The sequence below is a fragment of the Eurosta solidaginis genome, chromosome 1, assembly GCF_040869045.1.
Source record: "Eurosta solidaginis isolate ZX-2024a chromosome 1, ASM4086904v1, whole genome shotgun sequence".
Lineage (NCBI taxonomy): Eukaryota > Metazoa > Arthropoda > Insecta > Diptera > Tephritidae > Eurosta > Eurosta solidaginis.
Window position 1 is genome coordinate 353111370 of NC_090319.1, and position 20218 is coordinate 353131587.

The 20218-nt window shown below is 34.1% G+C and overlaps 1 protein-coding gene across 9 annotated transcripts in view; it reads right to left on the reverse strand.

Annotated features, from left to right (window-relative positions):
• LOC137238071 (xaa-Pro aminopeptidase 2) overlaps positions 1-15079 on the reverse strand; it is a 33016-nt gene extending 17937 nt beyond the window's left edge. For 2 of the 9 annotated variants that reach the window (XM_067762656.1, XM_067762654.1), the window contains exon 1: positions 14875-15079. Coding sequence is in view for 1 of the 9 variants with exons in the window: in XM_067762662.1 (XP_067618763.1) it covers positions 14583-14613 (31 nt within the window). In the remaining 8 variants the exon portion in view is untranslated. Of the gene's footprint in view, positions 1-14582; positions 14726-14764 lie in introns of those variants that run through there. The other 7 variants (XM_067762657.1, XM_067762655.1, XM_067762660.1 and 4 more) reach the window with 7 other exon arrangements.
• Positions 15080-20218: the final 5139 nt, after the last annotated feature.

Below are 20218 nucleotides of genomic sequence, written 5' to 3' on the forward strand. Positions count from 1 at the left end.
CAGAATTCTCCTCCACTTCTAATCATTTTCTCTGAAATGATGTAGCTTTAATCTGATGTCTTCAAAATATTTTATGGTTTTATTACGTCAACTGCGGTTTATGATTAGCGATGAAATTATTAGCTTAATATGATGTGAACGCAAATACTTTAAGTTCATGAATTTATTGTTGTTATTGTTATAGTTGTTGATGTTGATAGGCACCCTTATCACTTTGAAGCCCTACAAAACTAGCGTATGTTTTAAAAATTTATGTTTTTTTTTAGTTTTCACGTTTCAGTTTTGCTCGGAAAGCAGTTCGGCTAATTGATTGCAGAGATGAAGAGGCATGCAGTTTAAGAATAGAGATTTTGGAGTTAGATCCCTTTTGATTATGTGCGTGCGTAATTTGAAGTAGTGTGATAGTATACCTCAATCCCAAATTAGAAACTTTCTCAATTCAACACCCTACAGCTTTCAACTAGTCTATTTCTGTTCCCTCGCAGTACTTTCAACTCTCTTTTAAAACTGTGATGTCTTGTTGTGTCTTTATATGAAAACGTAGAATACAACAATAATCTTTTTCGTAGCAGTATTGACTGTGATTTCTCTTCAATAACCCTTGTATATACACGTAACCAAAATAGTTAAGAAAACTGTTTTATAAAATGAATAAGCGATTGAATTTTCAATATAACTTGTGAAATTTCTACATAAAAATTAACACATTATATATTGTTCGAAGCGCGAAAATATTCTTTTTCTGATAACCAAAAAGTTTTGTTTATAAATCGAACATAAATAAAGTTAGAAGCCAATCCATGAATCAACCTATGAAAAGGGGTTTTTTGTTCCCTTACTCCAGAGTTTGAGCGTGTATTGGAAATTCTAAGTACGTGGAGTTTATTTGCTCGACTAGAACTACACATTGGGATATATCTCGCCAAAAGTATATTATCACTGTCAAACAACGCAATTGATACTACATTGTGCACCAAAATGCAGTTTTCAATAAAACTTTATTGCTGAGCTTATTTAAGCTCACAAAATAGGAATTCAAAAACAAATCTAAGGTGGTCTGACTTCGAATTAAAACATACTTCAGGCACCCCGTACAGGCTTAAGAATTCTCAGACACGAACCGCTTAACTATGGTAGCTTCTTTTGTTTTTTTATAGCATTTTTTTTTTTTTATTTTTAAATTTTATATTATTTTTAATTCCCATATTAATTTTCAGTTTTCTTTCCTCTTTCCAATATTTGGCATTAAAAGCTAATCATGATACTAATTAGAAAATTGATCGAAAATTGCAATTTTTCATGAAATGCCCGATATACATATGTACATATGTATGTATGTTTTTCTATTCATTAGTTTTACGAGTGCTAAGCGGAAAGAAAACTTTATTACTTCCTTCAACAAAGCATAATGCTTTCACATTTGCAAACGCTGCTCTTGACAGATATAGCACATATGTAAGTACGTACATATAGATGTCTAAAACACTTCAAAAACAATTAAAATTTAGATAACTTTTTAAATTAAGACAACTTTTTAAACAGATGTCAAAGATTATTGAACTCTTGGTAGGTGAGTACATTGTTAATTATAATTTGTTTTTGTATAAAATTTTAGCTATGCCTTCTGTATGTACAAATGTATAATATTTAATAGCCAATATTTGCTAGAATATATATTTATATATAACCTTCCGGCGTTGCCAAATTTGGGAAGCCCATCCAATATATATATAAATTCAGTTCATAATATTCTTATTTAATTTTGCTATAAATTATTCTTTGTTTGTAATGATAATTGTGAGTGCCAACACAATTACGCGCCAACTAATTACATGTACATATATATTTATGTTTGTACATGTATGTATATGTATATACATTAGGTCTGGCCGGTCCCCATACAAAAATTCGCTGAAAGACAGAACGTTCCAAAGCCCGGGTCAAATTTCTGTCAGAAACAAAAGGGCGCCCTGGTAACCAATGTTTAAAGGTGTGTTTGGATTGTAGAGGGAAGTCTTGTTTGTTCTAACAAAAGCAAAGTGAAAAATTTTTTTACGGAAAAATTTTATGAGACTGTTCTATGTGGCATTAAAAATCTCTTGTTACTTCGATAGCATAACAGGTAAAAAATTCTTTATGTTTGAAATCGATGTAATGAAGATTTTTTCAAAAAAGAAAAAAAAATGTAAAGACCCTAAAAGAATCTTTTACATACGGACGGCCCTGATTTAATTCCCACATGCTTTCTTAAAAAATGTGCAGAATACATCTACCAACCTCTTACTGATCTGCTTAACCCATCTTTGAAGTATGGAATTTTTCCGTCGGAATGGAAAGAATCCTTTCCCATCTCTCTCCATAAAAGTGGCATTAAGTCGTCCATTGAAAACTATCGGGACAAAGCTAGACTATTCGCTATTCTTAAGTTGTTCGAAGCAATCGTTATAAATCACCTAACAGTTTCAATTTCAATATTAATTGCAAGTACTCAGCATGAGTTTTGTAAGGACAAATGAACCATAACTAATTTACTTCAGTTCACAACTCACATTTCGGAAGGATTCAGAGAAAATCTTCACACCAACGTTATATGCATCGATTTTAGTAAAGCATTCGATAAAGTATGCCACGCTTTACTTGTCTATAAACTCGACATGCTTGTCTTTCAACCTAGTCTCACTCGTTGGATTTCCTCCTATCTCTGCGGCAGACCACAAAGAGTAATCTTTAAAAGTATGTTTCGAGTATCAATAATGTCACCTCTGATGTTCCTCAGGGCAGCCATCCTGTTTTTGCTATTTATAAATGATATCTCTGCAACTATAAAATATTCTAAAATTTGATGTATGCTGATGATGTAAAACTTTTTAAGACTTGCGCGTCGATTGAAGAACGTTCTTTACTGTAGACGGATTTAAATTACTTAGGTACTTGGTGCAATGTGAACCACATGCCGCTTAACCTTCAAAAATGTTAATTTATGTCTTTTTCGGGTAGGAATTTACAACCAGCTTCATACACAATTAACAACCAAAACGTTGAAAGTGTTAATGTTTTTGTAAACTTGGGAGTTACAATGAACTGCAAACTTAGCTTCAACTCTCATATAATCGCCACTGTGAATAGAGCTAAAAATGGTTTAGCATTTGTGAAAAGGTGGTCGAATCAATACAAAAACAGTTTTTACTATTTGCCTTAAGGAACTTTCAATGGGAATCTTAATCTTCCACCTTACACTAAACAATTAAAAGTTATTAATCTTCCAACTCTTGCTAGTCGAAGGGAAATGCTTGGCGTAATATTTATGACAAATCTACTGAATGGATCGATTTCAAGCCCATTTCTTCTGAACGAAGTGAACTTTAGTTTTCTCTGTCGAACTACAAGACACTACAAAACTCTTATTTTAAAACAATGTAGAACCAATTTCGAACTTAACGAACCTTTCCGGCGTTTGTGCCAAGATTATAACTCTCACTCAAACACATTTGATATGTCGCACTCCCTTTTTTCTATAAGAAAGACTGTTCTTATCTCTCTTAATCGTTAATGATGTATATGTTTGTTTCTAATCTATTAATTTAGTTTTACCCTTAGCCGATGATATTTCTTCTATAGCTGAGCAGTTTTAGATCTAAAAACCAAACAAAAAATATGAACAGGATGTCATTGATCAATGAATTTGAACTGAGAAGCTTTTCATGCAGAAATACACTCGGAGTGCTTGTCAAGGGGCCGTATATCTTTAAAATTGTTTTTTGTTTTGAGGATGAAATTCCGAAAAATCATTTCTATTTAAAAAAAATAAAAAATAAAAAATTTATTTGAGTGTAGATAAATGTATTTGAGTGTAGGTTTGATATTTGTGTTACAAATTTACAGAGTTTCGATGGCTCTGGGATGCTCCTTATTTGCCCTATTGTTCTGATTTTCGATCTAACCCCCCAGAGATATTGAAATAACCTTAAAATGTGTATGTGCACAATTTTAGGCCAATCAAGAAAGACTTAGGGATTGTGCAAGGAGCTTGAAATCGTGAAAAGAGCGAATTTTTACATTCCTTTGGTCCACCCAAATTTATAGATTGTGGACGGAATTGTTTCTCACTTGTTATCAATAACCTTTACAGATTTTGCTTCCAAACGTATTTAAATATACAAAAATTGGTCAAATAATAAAAAATTTTATAAAATAGAAGAGGTGACAAGATTTCAATTGCGTTCAAAATTTTCAAATTCTTATTAAGAGTTTTTAAAAATTTTTCGAGTACCACCACATCACCACGGAACTAAGTTCTGGTTTTGAAGGTGAATTAGGATAAGACGAGGTAATTGCTAAGAGTAAGGTTATTTTCGTCTTAGAAAACCATGATATATTAAGGAGCCTCGCTTATGCAGCAAACAGCGACGCCAGCCTTAAAATCTAGGAAAGTGAAGTCTATTTACAGCAAACGAAATTCATTTTCTTTTTGTTATTGATATTAAAGAAAAAATTGTAAAGTTTACAAACGGTAATGGTTACTAGGAATGTTTCTGAATTTCACCTCTTCATCAGCTAGCTTTTCGGGAGCTGAACATTGAACTTGAATCTCCAACATTCTTATCAGTGCAAAGGCATAATATGCCTTTAGCTACTCAGCCATGTGAATGTCCCGTTGCTCGCTGTACAAGTGGTCTGTAAGCATTTCCTTTTTGTTTCGATTCCTTTTAAGCACCATGCAGGCAAATTCATTACCTTTCCCGTCCTGCTATATGGAGTATAAGCAGGAACTGGGCCAACATCAGCAGAGGCTGCTCTGGGAGTGTTTAAGAGTAAATTTTTCGGGTCAATAGCGACCGTACGCAGAAATACACAAAGTGTTTCATATTTAATGTGTACAGTGAACCCAAAGCATCTGATGTCATCACGCCCTGCTAGCCTTGGACGATGGTGTCTTTTCTACGACGACTCCACCCGTGTTTTATATGTAATTTATGGGAACTTCAGCCTACAGCGCGGTATCCAGATCACAAGCAAACGTTTAAGAATTGGTTTTCCCCCTCTTAATTAGTTAAGCCATTTCCGAGATAGTAGTGGGTATAAATAAATGATATAATTAAGAACATTTAGGACCTCTATTTCTTGCTAGCACAATGTAACACGCTTTTATTAGAACAATTAGGACTGTGATATAAACTGTAAGATTTAATAATTTAGGTGTAAAGTTTTAATGTTAAAAATATATAATTATGTACAATATGGAATTTTTTTGCCGCAGACCAAAAAGACTAATTATAAAGGTTACAATGAACTTATACAATGAATAGTATGCAACATTTAGCGATAACAGCTTAACTTCTACGTTTGTTGCATATACAAACAAAGCGAAGTTACCTGCGCTCTTGAGGACTTAGGCTTTTATTCCCTTGTGAACACAAATCTTTGATAACTCTGTTGTCGATTAATTTATCAAATTCTCGCAAAGCAATATTGCATTGTCATCGGAGTTATACATGTGCGAAAAATTTCAGCTCAATCGGACACCGGGAAGTGTATCAAATTTAACTTGCAAAATTTGATTGCAGACAACAGCCAAGTGAAAGTAAATAAAAGCTTATAAAAAGGAATATATATAATATACCTTTATTGGAATAAAAAGTAAAACAACATTCGTTTGATACCCATTTGCAAGTACCTTACCATTAAAAAAAAATTATATAGGAGGAAACGTCGTAAACCAGAATATGTAGACAACACAACGACGATGTCCTTTTCCAAAATCCTAAAAATATGTGCACAAAATTTCAAAAAGATTGGTTCAGTGGTTTTAGCGTGATGCTTTTGCAAACATAGTCACAAACCTTCGAACTTACAATATAAGTAGGTTAAAGTATGATTTTTTTCAATACAGCTGAAAATACCACTCTGATGTAATTGATGCATGTGTATATATATATATATATATATAAATGTGTAAGTACATTTTTTTAAATTTATGTATATAAATAAAAGTTAATAGAAAGAGTTTTAATATTAGCTTTGTTGGTGGCATTTTAAAAGGCTTGCCTTGTTTCAAATGATATGTGGGTTGGTGAATGTCTGAAAAACAATTGCAACAACACAGCCATATTAGAATTAACGTCAATGCAAGTTGGCTGCAACAGCTGTCTACAAGGGCATTTGTATATTCCAATTAAACTTTTTTTGATCTAATAAAATCTGATATTTGTTCTTGCATATATCATACATTTGTCCATAAAACAGATATATAAGATTAAATGCTTGTTCATAATTGAAATGCCAAAATGCAGTAGTGCGTAGATCGTAATTCCGCGCACCCATTCCAATATTCACAGTTTATTAGGGTGGACACAGTTGTAGCCTAATTTTAAATCAATTTACTGTATTTTTTGTATTATAGTCGGCTTAGAATTTTAATTTAATTGAGCGGTAAGTCTCCAAAATTCAAAAAATATAAGCAAACAGAAACTTATAGCTTTAAACAAGTAAGGGTCTAACCGAACTTAAATACTCAGCTGCCAAATTACAGCTTGGACAACTTTTAAATTACCTTTTTTTAAACGTGGGAGGTGGCATGCCCATTGTCCAAAATTTTACTAATTTTCTATTCTGCTTCAAAAGGTCAACCCACATACCACTTTTCATCGCTTTATCCGTCTTTGGTAATGAATTATGGCACTTTTTCGGTTTTTCGAAATTTTCGATATCAAAAAAGAGGGCGTGGTTATAGTCCGATTTCGGTCATTTTAAATAGCGACCTGAGATGAGTGCCCAGGAACTTACATACCAAATGTCATTAAGACACCTCAAAATTTACTCAAGTTATCGTGTTTACGGACAGACGGACGGACGGACATGGCTAAATGAATGTTTTTTTTCGCCCGGATCATTTTGATATATAGAAGTCTATATCTATCTCTATTAGTTTATGCCGTTACGAGGTACCGTTATGCGAACAAAATTAATATTCTTTGTCAGCTTTGCTCAGCTGAGTATAAAAATACCAAAAAATTTTCATTTCTGAAAAGTAATGCAAGAACCTTTTTCAAATCACTTTGTTAATCATTTGAAGTGATCTGTTAAGCCTTGTTATATTGGCGTGGTAGCTTGGTGGTTATACTACACAACCTTGATCAAAAGCACGTCCGCCAAACCTACCGACAGATTGCGAAATTTTTCTCTCGCATTCATATTCCCGAAAACCGCTCGAATTTGAGGTCCATTTAGCTGGATTACACAATGACAGCATTTGGAAGCACTAAGTGAGCCTAAATTGTTTGTCACCTTGTTTTTGTAGGGAGTATTAACGATGATGATAGTCGGAAATTGATGCCGCACCTTCCGGAAATAACCACTATTAAGCTACTAACCCGACATTCTCGGAAGTGATTTGATATGTCTACGTCGAATCTTCTCAATTTTTGGAATTTAGTCGCCGCCTACGGCAGGCATTCATATCGAGGGAATATTCTAAGCCACTTAACCGTCTTCGTCTTCGACGGGCTTCAAGAATTTAGAATTTTGAACATCTTATGACACACCCTAATACTAATAATATTTTTTATACAAAAATAATGGAAATATCAGCTGTATAAGCAAACATCATTGCAAAAAAAATCCACTTTTTGTGGATAAATCGCGGATAAGCCAATGTTAGCGTGCTTGGCCCTTGCCAAAGGTCAATGAAAGGAATTAGTCAAAGAAAGAGAGTGGTCTGCGGTTGATCTCTTTTGTCTACTTTTGAGTACATTTGGGATTATTCAGTTTTGAATTTATGTTTCCAATGTTAAGAAACTATAAAAAATGTCAATGAATTGGGTACAATTAAATTCAATTTGTTGGACTGCTGAGGGAAAATGTAGATCCCTATACCGAGATTTAAAAAACTATAAAATCGATAACAATTCTCATACGTGTCGAAAGATGACTTTTCCGAAAGTACCCGTAGGCGCAGCAAGAGGACCTGCCCGGCGGTACAAGTAGGAGTACGAAGAGTATCAATTCGACAGCACTCGCAATGGCATTAAGGAGATTAGAAGCACCTGTCTGACAGTACCCGTAGGAGCATAAAAGTGGCCAGTTCGACACTGCCCGTTCAGCATAAACTTAACTAATCGCATTTTTACAGGGTTTCTGCACGCGTACTCATACATATATAAGATTTTAAGGACAAAGTCGTATATTTAAGGGTCTACATACTCCAATTTTACATGACTTTCATTGAACTCACATGGAGATGTTTAAAAATTCCGAAATTCGCATTTTACGAGTAACAGTTATTACCGAAATGCATTACGTCTGCTAATATTTTTGTCACCAGCGAGTGTAAAGGGCAACAATGAAACAGCATAAATTAATACAATACTCACTCATATGTGACAGACACTTAAGTGCCTTAGTTACTTACGTCCAACAAATCACATCAGTCGCTGAGCTAACTTACACCAATTGGAAACAATAAGGTAACCTTAATAGTTATCTACTTATTCCTTACAGCGGAGTGGGGACTGCCGGGTTCGGGTAAGAATATCTTCTGATCCGAAGCCTACGTACTAGCTGTATTTTAATACGCTAGACTATGTTAATGTCTGCATAAAGCCCGTAGAGCTCATCGTGGAATCCTCTTTGCTACTTTCCATGAGCTCACTACTTAACAGATTTTCAGAGGCTTCCCAGGAAATATTTGACCTTAAGTGACTGGAGGAAAGGAACTGCTTGAGGAGCATGCAATATAATTGCCCTGGCCATTCAATGGCTTGGTTCCCTTCTAAGAGCGCTTATTACTTTAAAAAAATTAAGATTTCTGCATAAGAAAATTCAGCTATCCAGGATTTTATGCCGTCCTTCGTATGAAAGAAAATATAAAAGCCCATTTGGAAAAAAAATTGTCAAAAAACAATGCGAATTTGAAGTAGCTATAACTTGTACTTTGTTAAAATAAAAGTTATTGGGCTATAAAAAATTGAGAAAACTGTAAGTACAAGTGTCTTATACCTTGCACTGGTATGAATTAAGGCTGGGAATATCCGCATATTCGAATATCCGGATATCCAAACGGATATCCGTTGACACGGATAAAATCCGGACGGGAAGGATATCCGGTTAATATTCGTTTGTGAAACTATACGGATATCCGGATTTATGATTAACCGTATTTTGGGATATCCAGTGAAAGCGACAAATTGATGTACATATATGTTTATTTAATACTAATAAAAATAAATTCGTGGCGCGTTTAAATCAATTAACAGCGTTTTTTTCACAATATAAACAAATGGCACTGTTCTTATTTTCACTTGTTTGTAAAATTGTAGCTTTTTAATTTTTGACGTTAATTTAATAATCCACAAACATATTTTGTGAATAATTTTTCGATGACTGCTTCGATCAATTCTGATATGCAGATATTCTACTTTTATATTCCACTATCCGGTCATACGGATATCCGGATTTTCCGCTTACGTATCCGGATAGCCCAACAGCGGATATCCGGATTTCCCATTTATGAATCCGGATAGCCGGATTTTTTGCTTAGCTATCCGGTTATTCGAATATGCTGTTTATCCGGATAGTTGAAAAATCCGGATGCAGTTCACAGCCCCAGTATGAATGTTGGAGTTTCGAGTTCAATACTCAGCTCCCGAGAACCTAGCTGATAAAGTAGTGAAATTCAGAAACAAGTCCTAGCAACGATCGTCGTTTGTAAACTTTAAAATTTTTCTCCAATATCAATAACAAAATATTTGTGTAACGCAATATGAGCAAGTCTCGCTATTTAACTACAGAAGTGTCTTATTTTCGTAAAATTTTCACGAACTTTCGAGATTTTTCTAAAAAGTTTTTGAGACTGGTTTAAATAGTTTCAGTTACGAAATTCGTTAAAACTTTTTGTTAAACTACTGAAAATAAGAAAAGCAGTATTCAAAATTCACGAAATTTGATAAAACTTGCCACTCGTATTTTCGTGTTCGCTGCTGTAGTTCTTTGGAAACAGATTTCGCCTATTTCCTTCATATCTCATATTTAAAGATTGTAGTCAGTGGCGTAGCAAGGGGGGGCGGCGGGGGCGGACCGCACCGGGTGTTACCTTTTTTGGGGGACACCCACCCGGTCTCTCCACTTTAAGAACAATGTACAAACAAACAAAAAATCGTTAGCACAAAAATTTCTTTTTCTAGCTCAGCTCTATGTATAATTCGGAGACTTCCGCAAAAGAGTCTGACGCTGTCTTGGGGGATTCCCCGTCCCAAACTCGCGATCTTCGGCGTCTCAGTTGCAACGTTTCTCATTTGTTCCGTGAGTGTGTTGTGTTTGGTTGGCGTCAATTGTTAAATTGTTTCTTCAAGATGTAGGTTCATTGTTCGAGATCGTACAAACTAATGCTTTGCTTTTGGCGAATACTGAAGAACTGAATTAGCTACATCTAAATTTACTGACTTTTATGATGAGGTCTCAGAAACCGAATTAGTTTTGGAGACACCAAGACTGCGAAGACATTTAAAACCAGCTGATGTTACGGTTACTAAGTGGATGTCTCTAGATTTTTTAAAGTTTATTGTAGAATGGGATTTTACAGAATCTCTTCCTAATCGTATGATTGCACTGAAATTGTTCATGACGGTTTGCGTATCCGTAGCTTCATGTGGGAGTAGTTTCAGTAAATTCAAATTAATAAAGAAAACCATTTGCGGGCAACAATGACCCAATCGCGGCATAGAAATCTTGGTATACTAGCCATCAAACATGAGGCAATACAAAATATAAATTTCGATTAAGTAATTGCTGAGTTTGCAGCTGTCATAGCTAGAAAGAAGAAATTTTAATTGTATAACAATTCCTTTTCTGTCTTAGTTATTATTGTGTTTTGTTATTTCTTCAATATTATAAAAAATAATTGATCCATGACCTTTATCATATACAATTTATTGCTTTTTGCGGTAGCTACGCCACTGATTGTACTAATTTATTTTCCAAACTTTGTTATATCAAACGATTCTTGAGTTATAATTTGAAAAACGTCTAAAGCGATTTCTGTGGCAATTTGAAAAAAAACAACATAATTCGGGTTAGGATAATGGCGATACATAATACACCTTTATCTGAAAAGCTAGCCACAATTCACCATTGTAACTTCCTATATTTTGTAGCAGCCATTTGGCGCTAGGGCTATGAGTATGTAACACAGGGAGATCTGTAACGGATTTCTGTTATGAAGCCAGAATATCACTTTTATCCTAACTCGAATTAGGTTGTTTTTTCAAATTGCCACAGATTTATTTTTTTTCTCAGTTAATACGTGGAACGGGCAATTTTTCAATTTTTAAGCACGCAGCGTATTAAATATTTCTCTGCAAATAAGAAGCATTTCAGCTCTAAGAAATTTGCAGTCAAAACAATGAAATCTAAAGAATAAACAAAAAAATTTATGAACTTTCCAAATTGCTTGTATGTTTAGCCAATTTATTTTTTTCTTTTGGATCATGAGTTTGCACTTCATATAGAACACAGATCTTACCACATAGGCATAAAGAAGCACATTCATACCCAAAGCACTGTACCGAAAGGGAAGTGCACACTTTAATTTTATTATTTAACGAAATGTAAGCAAGAGCCGAAACAAAACAGTGTGCAGTTTCCTTAGTGAAAATAAATATTTGTTTTTAAAAGCCGCTAAAATTCCACAATATGTGTGCAGAAGTGGAAGTTATCAATATTTTATTATATTAAGGAAAACTTGTAAGCGTAAGGTTTTTCAAAAAAGATAAGGACCTATATGAATAGATTGGAAAATATATGAGCCAAATGATGATTCGCTTGCTGCGAGAAGAAAAATCAGTCTGATCACTAGGGAATGCCGTCAAGGGGGTGTACTTTCTCCTCTCTTGTGGTACGAACTCCTCTATTGATAGTCATAAGTAAGACCAACTGAGCCTTAATCAGGTTATGCTACGCTTCACATTTTTAGAAATTTCACTCACCCAATGCTTTTATTTAATTGTCTGATTAGCGCCCTAGATTGGTGAGGATTGTGACGACTAGTACCTAGGTCCTACCTAATTATTTTCTAGCTTTTAATATTATTATTTGTTTTCAGTAAAACCGTCTATCTTAAATTTTTGTATACCTTTCATGAACATGAAATGGTATATTAACTTTGGTCCGATGTTTATAACGTTGAGAAATATAGGAAATAGACTCACCATTAACTATGCCGAATTGTTCAGGGCGACGAACTGAGTTGATATAACCATGTCCGTCTGTCCTTCCGTCCGTCTGTCTGTTTGAAAGCAAACTAGCCCCTCATATTTTGAGATATCTCAATGAAATTTGGCACATGGATGTATTTTTGTATTATATTAGACATTTGTCGGATCCGGTCCACTATAAAATATATCTCCCATACAACCGATCGTTCAGATAAGACGATTTTAGTCATTCCTGCCGCAATTTAGAAAGTATAAACGTGAAACTCGTTGATATATATTCTAATATATCATAGAAGATATCTTGAAAAAATCACTTTAATCGCAGCTATATATAGTATATATCCCATACAACCGATCGTTCAGATAGAAAGATTTTTGGCAATTTCTCACTTAATTTCCAATATAAAAACGTCAAACTTGGTGGTATTTATTCTAATATATCATAGTAGATTTCATGAAAAAATCATTTCGATCAGAGCTATATATAATATATATCCCATGCAACCGATCGTTCAGATAAGGGGGTTTTTTGCCATTTTTTATTTTATATTTATCTTAAAAATCGTTTAGGTATGTACATCTGTTCACTATATATTTCTTATCTTATACATCCGATTATTTGGATATTACGAACGGGATAAGATTATTGTTCAGCCCCATTCATGAAAGGTATGAAGTCTTCGGCATAGCCGAAGACAGTCCCGTCCTTTCTTGTTTTTAATTATTTCCTTTTCAAGTTTTTAGTCTTTATTTAATTGCCTATTATTTCTCATTCTATTTAGTTCATTCAGTGACTCATTATAACAAGGACTCTTTCCTGACAAATATAAGCCAAATCGGACCACAAATACAATTTTTTTGAATATCTCGAGCCTTGCACCACCTAGCGGGGTTTTTTTTTCACAAAGCGATTCCTATTTCCGTATGTAATATGTGTTCCAATTATGAGCCAAATCGGATCACAAATACGATTTTTTTGAATATCTCGATCCTTGCACCACCTAGCGGGAGTTTTTTTTTTTTACAAAGCGATTTCTAATCCCGTATGTAATATATGTACCAATTATGACCCAAATCGGGCCACAAATATGATTTTTTTTAATATTTCGATCCATGCGCCACTTATCGGAGTTTTTTCTTATTATTTCATTGTCGTCGGGTTCTCAACTATATTTCAAGTTTCAAGCTTGTAGCTTATCGGGAAGTTACTTAAATTTCAATTATAAAATTCTGTTCGCTACAAAGAGTCAAACTAAATAATCCCGTTTAAAAACTTGGAAAAAATATGAAAATTAAAGGAGTAACCTTTATCGAAAAATGAGTGTACAAGAGTTAATAAAAGCTGGTAAGAAAAACTACGAAAATTAGGCGATTAATTGTTTTGCTTCGTTCCTTTATTTATCAACTAGTTCAATATGTTTATCTGAAATAAGAAACTTGAAAGAAAAAAATTGCAAGCTCGTCTAATAACTAGCAAAATGAGATGCGCGCTTTCTTTTCAGAACAGTCCTTATATCTGTAGGCATGTGTACACATAATATAAATGTTTTTCGGTTGTGGGGTCTCTTTGATTATTGTGCCTAAACATTCGGCATAATAATTAATGTGGCCACTACATATTTATAGCGTAAAATTTTGTTAATTTCTATTGAACAAAAATTATTCTTCGACGGAAAAATATTCAAACGAAAAAAAAATACAAAAATGCAGTTGCGTTTAGGATGCGAGCATAAGGTTTTATATAAAGAAATAAAATAAATCAATTAAATTTTTTTGTTTGTCTAAGGCAACTGGCAACTGACTACAACTTGCGTGAAAATTTGTTTTGTTTATAAGCTCATTGCCGCAAAAATAATTAGTGACTCAGAAAGTATAAACCATAGAAACAGTGCCAAAAACAAATATAGTATTTGTTTGTTGTGTTCTTTGATTTTTTGGAAAACATTTAAAATGTAAGGCGCGATAACCTCCGAAGAGATTTTAGGTCGAGCTTCTCTTCCAATTAGCATCGTGCTCCTTTTTAATTTTTCCTATAAATTAGCGTGACGGGACCTACATGTTCTGTGCCAACTTCGAACAGCATCTGCAAGGCAGATGAGTTTTCACTGAAAAGCTTTTCATGGCAGAAATACACTCGTAGCGCTTGCCAAATCACTGCAGAGGGGCGATACAGCTTAGAAAAACTTTCTTCTAATTGAAAAATCTTGTTTCCAGAATTTTGATGTTGCTTTGCCCGGGCCATGAACCCAGGATTTTTGGTGTGGTAGGCGGAGCAGGCTACCAGCACACCACGGCGGTTACAAAAACCTGTGCTTTATTGAAATTTTAAGATTTTATATATTTAATTTATTCTAAATTTTTTGATTCGTCATTCACCTTGAAATTGTGAACTTTTTTGAACTAGCATAAACAAAAATGTGTGCTAAATTTGATGTATGTACGTATATACATATGTTTGTATATATTAAAATACAGAAGAAAATACAGTTCAACACTTTTTATTCGATATCCTTTCATTTATAAAAAGTCATCATTGTTACTCATACGCCATGTACAACCTCTAATATTTATATTTGCATATTTTGCTGCAGTTTTTAAACATTTTTTTCCCCCATTTAATTGTCATCACATTTTTAAAGCAATAACAACTACATATATATGAAATTACTTTATTGACACACAAATCTATAATTATTCTTGTTTTTTTTTTTTCATGTAACCTAAAGGAATACGGCTCTCTTATCACAATCTTTTCACTTTTTTTCTATAACTATATTCATGAATGCCAATTCATTCGTTTAAGACAACTTAAAATTCTACAGATCACTTTTGATTTGTATCGCTTTCTTTTCGTACCGTACGCGAGCAACACAAATAGCAAACTAAATGCGCGCCTCTTACTAAGCTATAATATTTTTATTTATTTTGAAAATTTCAATAGTCGAAAAAAAACATTGCATTATGTTTCGAATAGCGCCAACATTTCATCTTCAATGTGTTTGCGAGCAGCAACAGATATGTTTATGTAGGTACGTATATACATATGTAAGTTAAACAAACCATTCATGAGCGCGATTAGATATAGGGTGAGACATTGAGCGTGTAGATTTCGAATTAAATTATCTGTTAGGTATCTTAAAAATAAAAGAATATTTGTTGTTAAATACCGTATGTTAAAGGGAAAAAGTCTAAAATCGACCAGCTGATTGGATGGTATCAGTGCGGCTTCAATACTATAAATTGTCATAAATGGAAAGTGCCTTCCAAAAGTTAGCTCCTTGATGGATAGGGCGCTTGGGGATATCCATACGTGGGCATCCAATGTCGGGTTGAGCGTCAACGCAAAGAAGACAGATATGGTGTCGTTTACTAATAGGTATAAGGTCCCGAATTGGTCAACGACTGAGTAGCAATCTTGCACACAATATCTAGAAATCATTGGTGGAAGCTCAACTTGGCGGAGAGAGTGAAGAACGGCCCAGGGACGACACTTTATGTATGTAAAACAATGCTGGAGTGTACGTGTGGTCTATTTCCCTTTCTCTCCCGTTGAATATTTACAGAGATTGTTAAGCTCATCGTACTCTATGCAGCGCTTGTTTAGTGGACGGCCTCTCAAAATAGAACGTACTTCAAACAATTAGAAGGGGTATGTTGGCAATCAATGCCTAGCATAACGGGAGCCCTGAAAACAACACCGACGGCTTCACTGTATGCTATTGTGGGCACGCTACCTGTATATCTGGTGGCGAAGAAGATAGCGCTAGCAACTGCAACGAAACGCAATTCCTCGTGGCAGCTTCAGCGCAAGCGATACGGCCGTAGTAGTATAGCGGCATCAAATATTGGACGGACAAACTACCTTGCTTTCTACCTGCGCTTCGATTGGTCTTTTAGAGCTACGGTAAAGATGAAAAGTGGCCGCAAGGACGCTCAAAAGGCGGACGAGGCGATACACGTGTAAACCGATGGTTCAAAAGTTGGGGAATGAGTCTCCGGTATACTGTATATATCCGGAAATAAACAAATCCTACAAGCTGCTAGATTACTGTCGTGTTTTTCAGGCGGAAGTAGCAGAAAATACTAAAGCAGTAGAAACACTGGGGAAAATTAGCTTAAATTGCACCCTCATCAATTTTAACATTGATGGTCTCAAGCAGCAATTAAGGATATAATTTCTTATAGCAAAACATCTTAAAGTGTGTTCGAGTGTAAGCAAACCCTAGAAAGAATTGGTATAGCATAAATATACATCTTTATTGGGCCCCTGGGCATATGGGCAGATTGAAATGAAAAAGATGATGAGCTAGCTAAGAAGAGCGCATCATTTGAAACTTGTTTCAATCAGATTGGGCGAGAGCTGCAATGATCGATCAAGCAGTAGAGGCATTGAATTAAGCGCGGGACTGCAAACTGTCGAAGATCAGGTGCACGTCTCTCAAACATAAACTAACAAAGCTACTCTTATGATTGAAAAGAGGGGACTAAGGGCTCTTGATGGTTATTCTGACTGGACACTACCTTCTAGCGTCATATGCGTTTAAATGATAGCAGATGTAGTAGGTGTGGGTTAGAGGAGTAAACTGTCGAGTACGTTTTGTGCACATGCTTTTCCAAGGCCAATATTCCAGCTATAAAGAGTGACAGATCTATAAGCAAAAAGTAGCATAGGGCCTCAAAAGCTTCTAGTGTTTACCAAGAGGGTGGAGTTATTTTATAACATATATCTTGGTTTCTGATTTGGTTTTTCAGTTTGACCGTTGAGCAAACTTCTTGCAACACTATGGACTCACTCAATTTATGTGATGTCCTCACGGACCACCAGTTCAACCTTACCTAAGCTGTTAAGAGCATCATCACACGCATCATCTCTTTGTAAACTTCAAAGTAGCTTTTGACAGAAAGAAGATCATTGTATGCTGTTATATCTGAACCAAAGTTACCAGATACAAACCGATGATACCATTGGCCACACAACGCGTCGTAAGCTCAGCATTCTTAATACTTTTGAAATTTTAACGTTTTCTATCAATAGAGCTTTTTGTTCCACTGTAAAATTTTATTCGATGAAGCTAGCAGTTTTTTTATTTAACTAGAGCTCAACCCACGGTCGACTCATCCCACGGACAATTCTTCCTCCGAGAAATTCATTCTACGAATAATTTATTTTATTTAAATTTTATTTTATTTTTATTTATTCTATTTTACTGTGTTCAATTTCATTTTATTTTATTTTATATTAGTTTTTCTTTCTTTGTATAAACATCTTACTTAATAATGAACAGAGATGTAACAACCAACAAAACCCCAAATAGAAAAAAAATCAACTTAAACTTGAATACCTAACCATGTGCTTTGTTTTTGTAAACACTTTATTTCTAACAACGCATACATCTCTTCGGGTACTTGCTTGCATACAAATTGTGTATATACTCAGAGACTTTAATTTATATAAAGGTGACGTGTTCGCCTTAAAATACTGTGTTGCTTCGCTCATATCAACTGTACCACGTACCGTGTTCTCACATGTAGTGAGTACATGCACGCTCTAATTCTTGATTACTCCAAACAGCATAGCAATACCATAGTAGTCCATCCATTGCATAGACCAATATAACAAACTACGCCTGCATTTGCATTGTACGTATATCCCCCACATTACAAAGATGCTTACGCTACGCTTACACCTCACGCCTACATTTAGGATTCCTCATACCGTGAGCAAAGTTGTTAACACATCAAAAAAAAATTTCGAGATTTTTAATTGCAAATGATACACCCATTATTGGAAAACTCAATAAAACGTTGCTGGCAAAATGGGTTAAGCAGAGCAAAATTGCTACTACTATGAAGATGCCAACGTAAGCTTGAAAATCAAACATGAATGCTCTTAAAGAGTTGTATGACAATCATAAATACATAGTTACTCAATGCATACATTCAAATATATATGGGGTATTTCAACCCATTTCGACCAATTTTGAACCCGACCCCTTTAGAATTGGCTGAAAGTTTTTCTTCTTTTTCTAGCTTAATAAAGACGTTTTTTAGAATTTTTTCAAATTTTTTCATCCAACTCAAAAAAAGTTATGAATTTTTAAAAAAACACCGTTTTTGTTTTCAAAATGCTATAACTTTTTCAAAAATTGACCGTTTGTGATCTTTTTTTTTTTTAAATTTGTTTTTAAATGTACTTTTCGGAAAAAATACAAAAAAATTTTTAAAGTTTTTTTTAAATTTTTCAGTTTTTCGAGATTTTTCGAATTTCGCAATTTTTTTTTTTTTTCTCATAAAAAACTTTAATCAATTCTGCAATCATCCCCACTAATCCCGGAGTGGGCCGATTTTTTTTTTTTTTATTTTTTTTTTATTTAATCGAAAAAAAATTTACAAAAATTAAATTTTTTTTATCAATTTTATTTATATAACAAAAAAATGTAAGAAAATGATTTTTAAGTATTCTTTTCTTTATATATTATGGCGAAATTCGAAAAATCTCGAAAAACTGAAAAATTAAAAAAAAAAACTTTAAAATTTTTTTTGTATTTTTTCCGAAAAGTACATTTAAAAACAAATTTAAAAAAAAAGATCCCAAACGGTCAATTTTTGAAAAAGTTATAGCATTTTGAAAACAAAAATGGTGTTTTTTTTTAATTCATAACTTTTTTTGAGTTGGATGAAAAAATTTGAAAAAATTCTGAAAAACGTCTTTTGTAAGCTAGAAACAGAAGAAAAACTTTCAGCCAATTCTAAAGGGGTCGGGTTCAAAATTGGTCGAAATGGGATGGAATACCCCATATACATGTTTATGGCTCGTAAATGTGGTGACAATACGATGACGTTAGCGTACTTTGTGGCCACTGCTCGTTACTAAAAACATTACGCATTGTTGCGTTCTTCATATTACTTGCGGTATCGGTATTATTTCTGCAGTTCCTGAATAATGCCTTCGCGATCTTATTAATACATATGTATGTGTGTATATTAGGGTCGTCCTTATAAATCAACTAAACGTTTCAACTAGAAAAAGATTTTTCTAAGCGGGGTCGTCCTCGGCAGTGCTTTGGAAAATTTTGCGGGGGTATTTCTGCTATGATAAACTTCTCAGTGAAAATAAATATGCTTTGCAGCTGCCGTTCGGAATCGACGTAAAACATGTATGTAGGTCCCGTCCCGCCAAGTTTTAAGAAAAATTTAGAAGGAGCATGGCCTAAGTCTCCTCGGATGTAAATCGCGCCAAGTATAAGTGTATATTTTTTAATCCCTCATACTATATCAGAGTAATTAAAGTTCACATTTTGCTATATTGAGCCTTGATAGGGTAATTTAAACTAGAGGTCTAAGTTCATATTACCCCACGACGGCTCAAAATAGGAAAAATTAACTTAAGTCACTGTGATATCATCTAATATAGTATAATCGATTAAAGGTTAGTAGTAGTAATCGTTTAAAGGTTACTAGATACAAGAAAAGTAATATAGTTTTCCCAAGTCGTACCAATATTTTTATATTTTATGTATCTTTTACTATTTTGGTCGATATTATTACATACAAAAACAATAATTTGAATTTTTTGAGTCTCCATTTTTTTTACTTAAATCACCATCCTTAAACGGCCGCCAAACGGGGCAACAACTATTTATGCAATATATTTGTATCCTTCATATTACCGTTTTAAGTGGTAATACTGCAAAAATCATTTATTTGGTTTATAAGAACCACCTTAATGCATATACATTAGACCTTTTCACGATGCATGGAAAAAGCAATATTGTACTCCACCTCCTATTTTGAAAACTTATTTAAGTAAGATGTTGAAAAACAAAATAAATTGTTGGCACCTTCCATACACACCTATCAAACGAATTTTCCACGTATTCCACGCAACCGTCAACAGCAGCAGTAGAATGAGGGGGCCCGCGATTTAGAGGTACTATGACATTTTTTTTAATACAGGAGAGTCATTAGTTATTCCATGTGCAATTTTTAAGCCGAATTTCAAAAGTGTATGC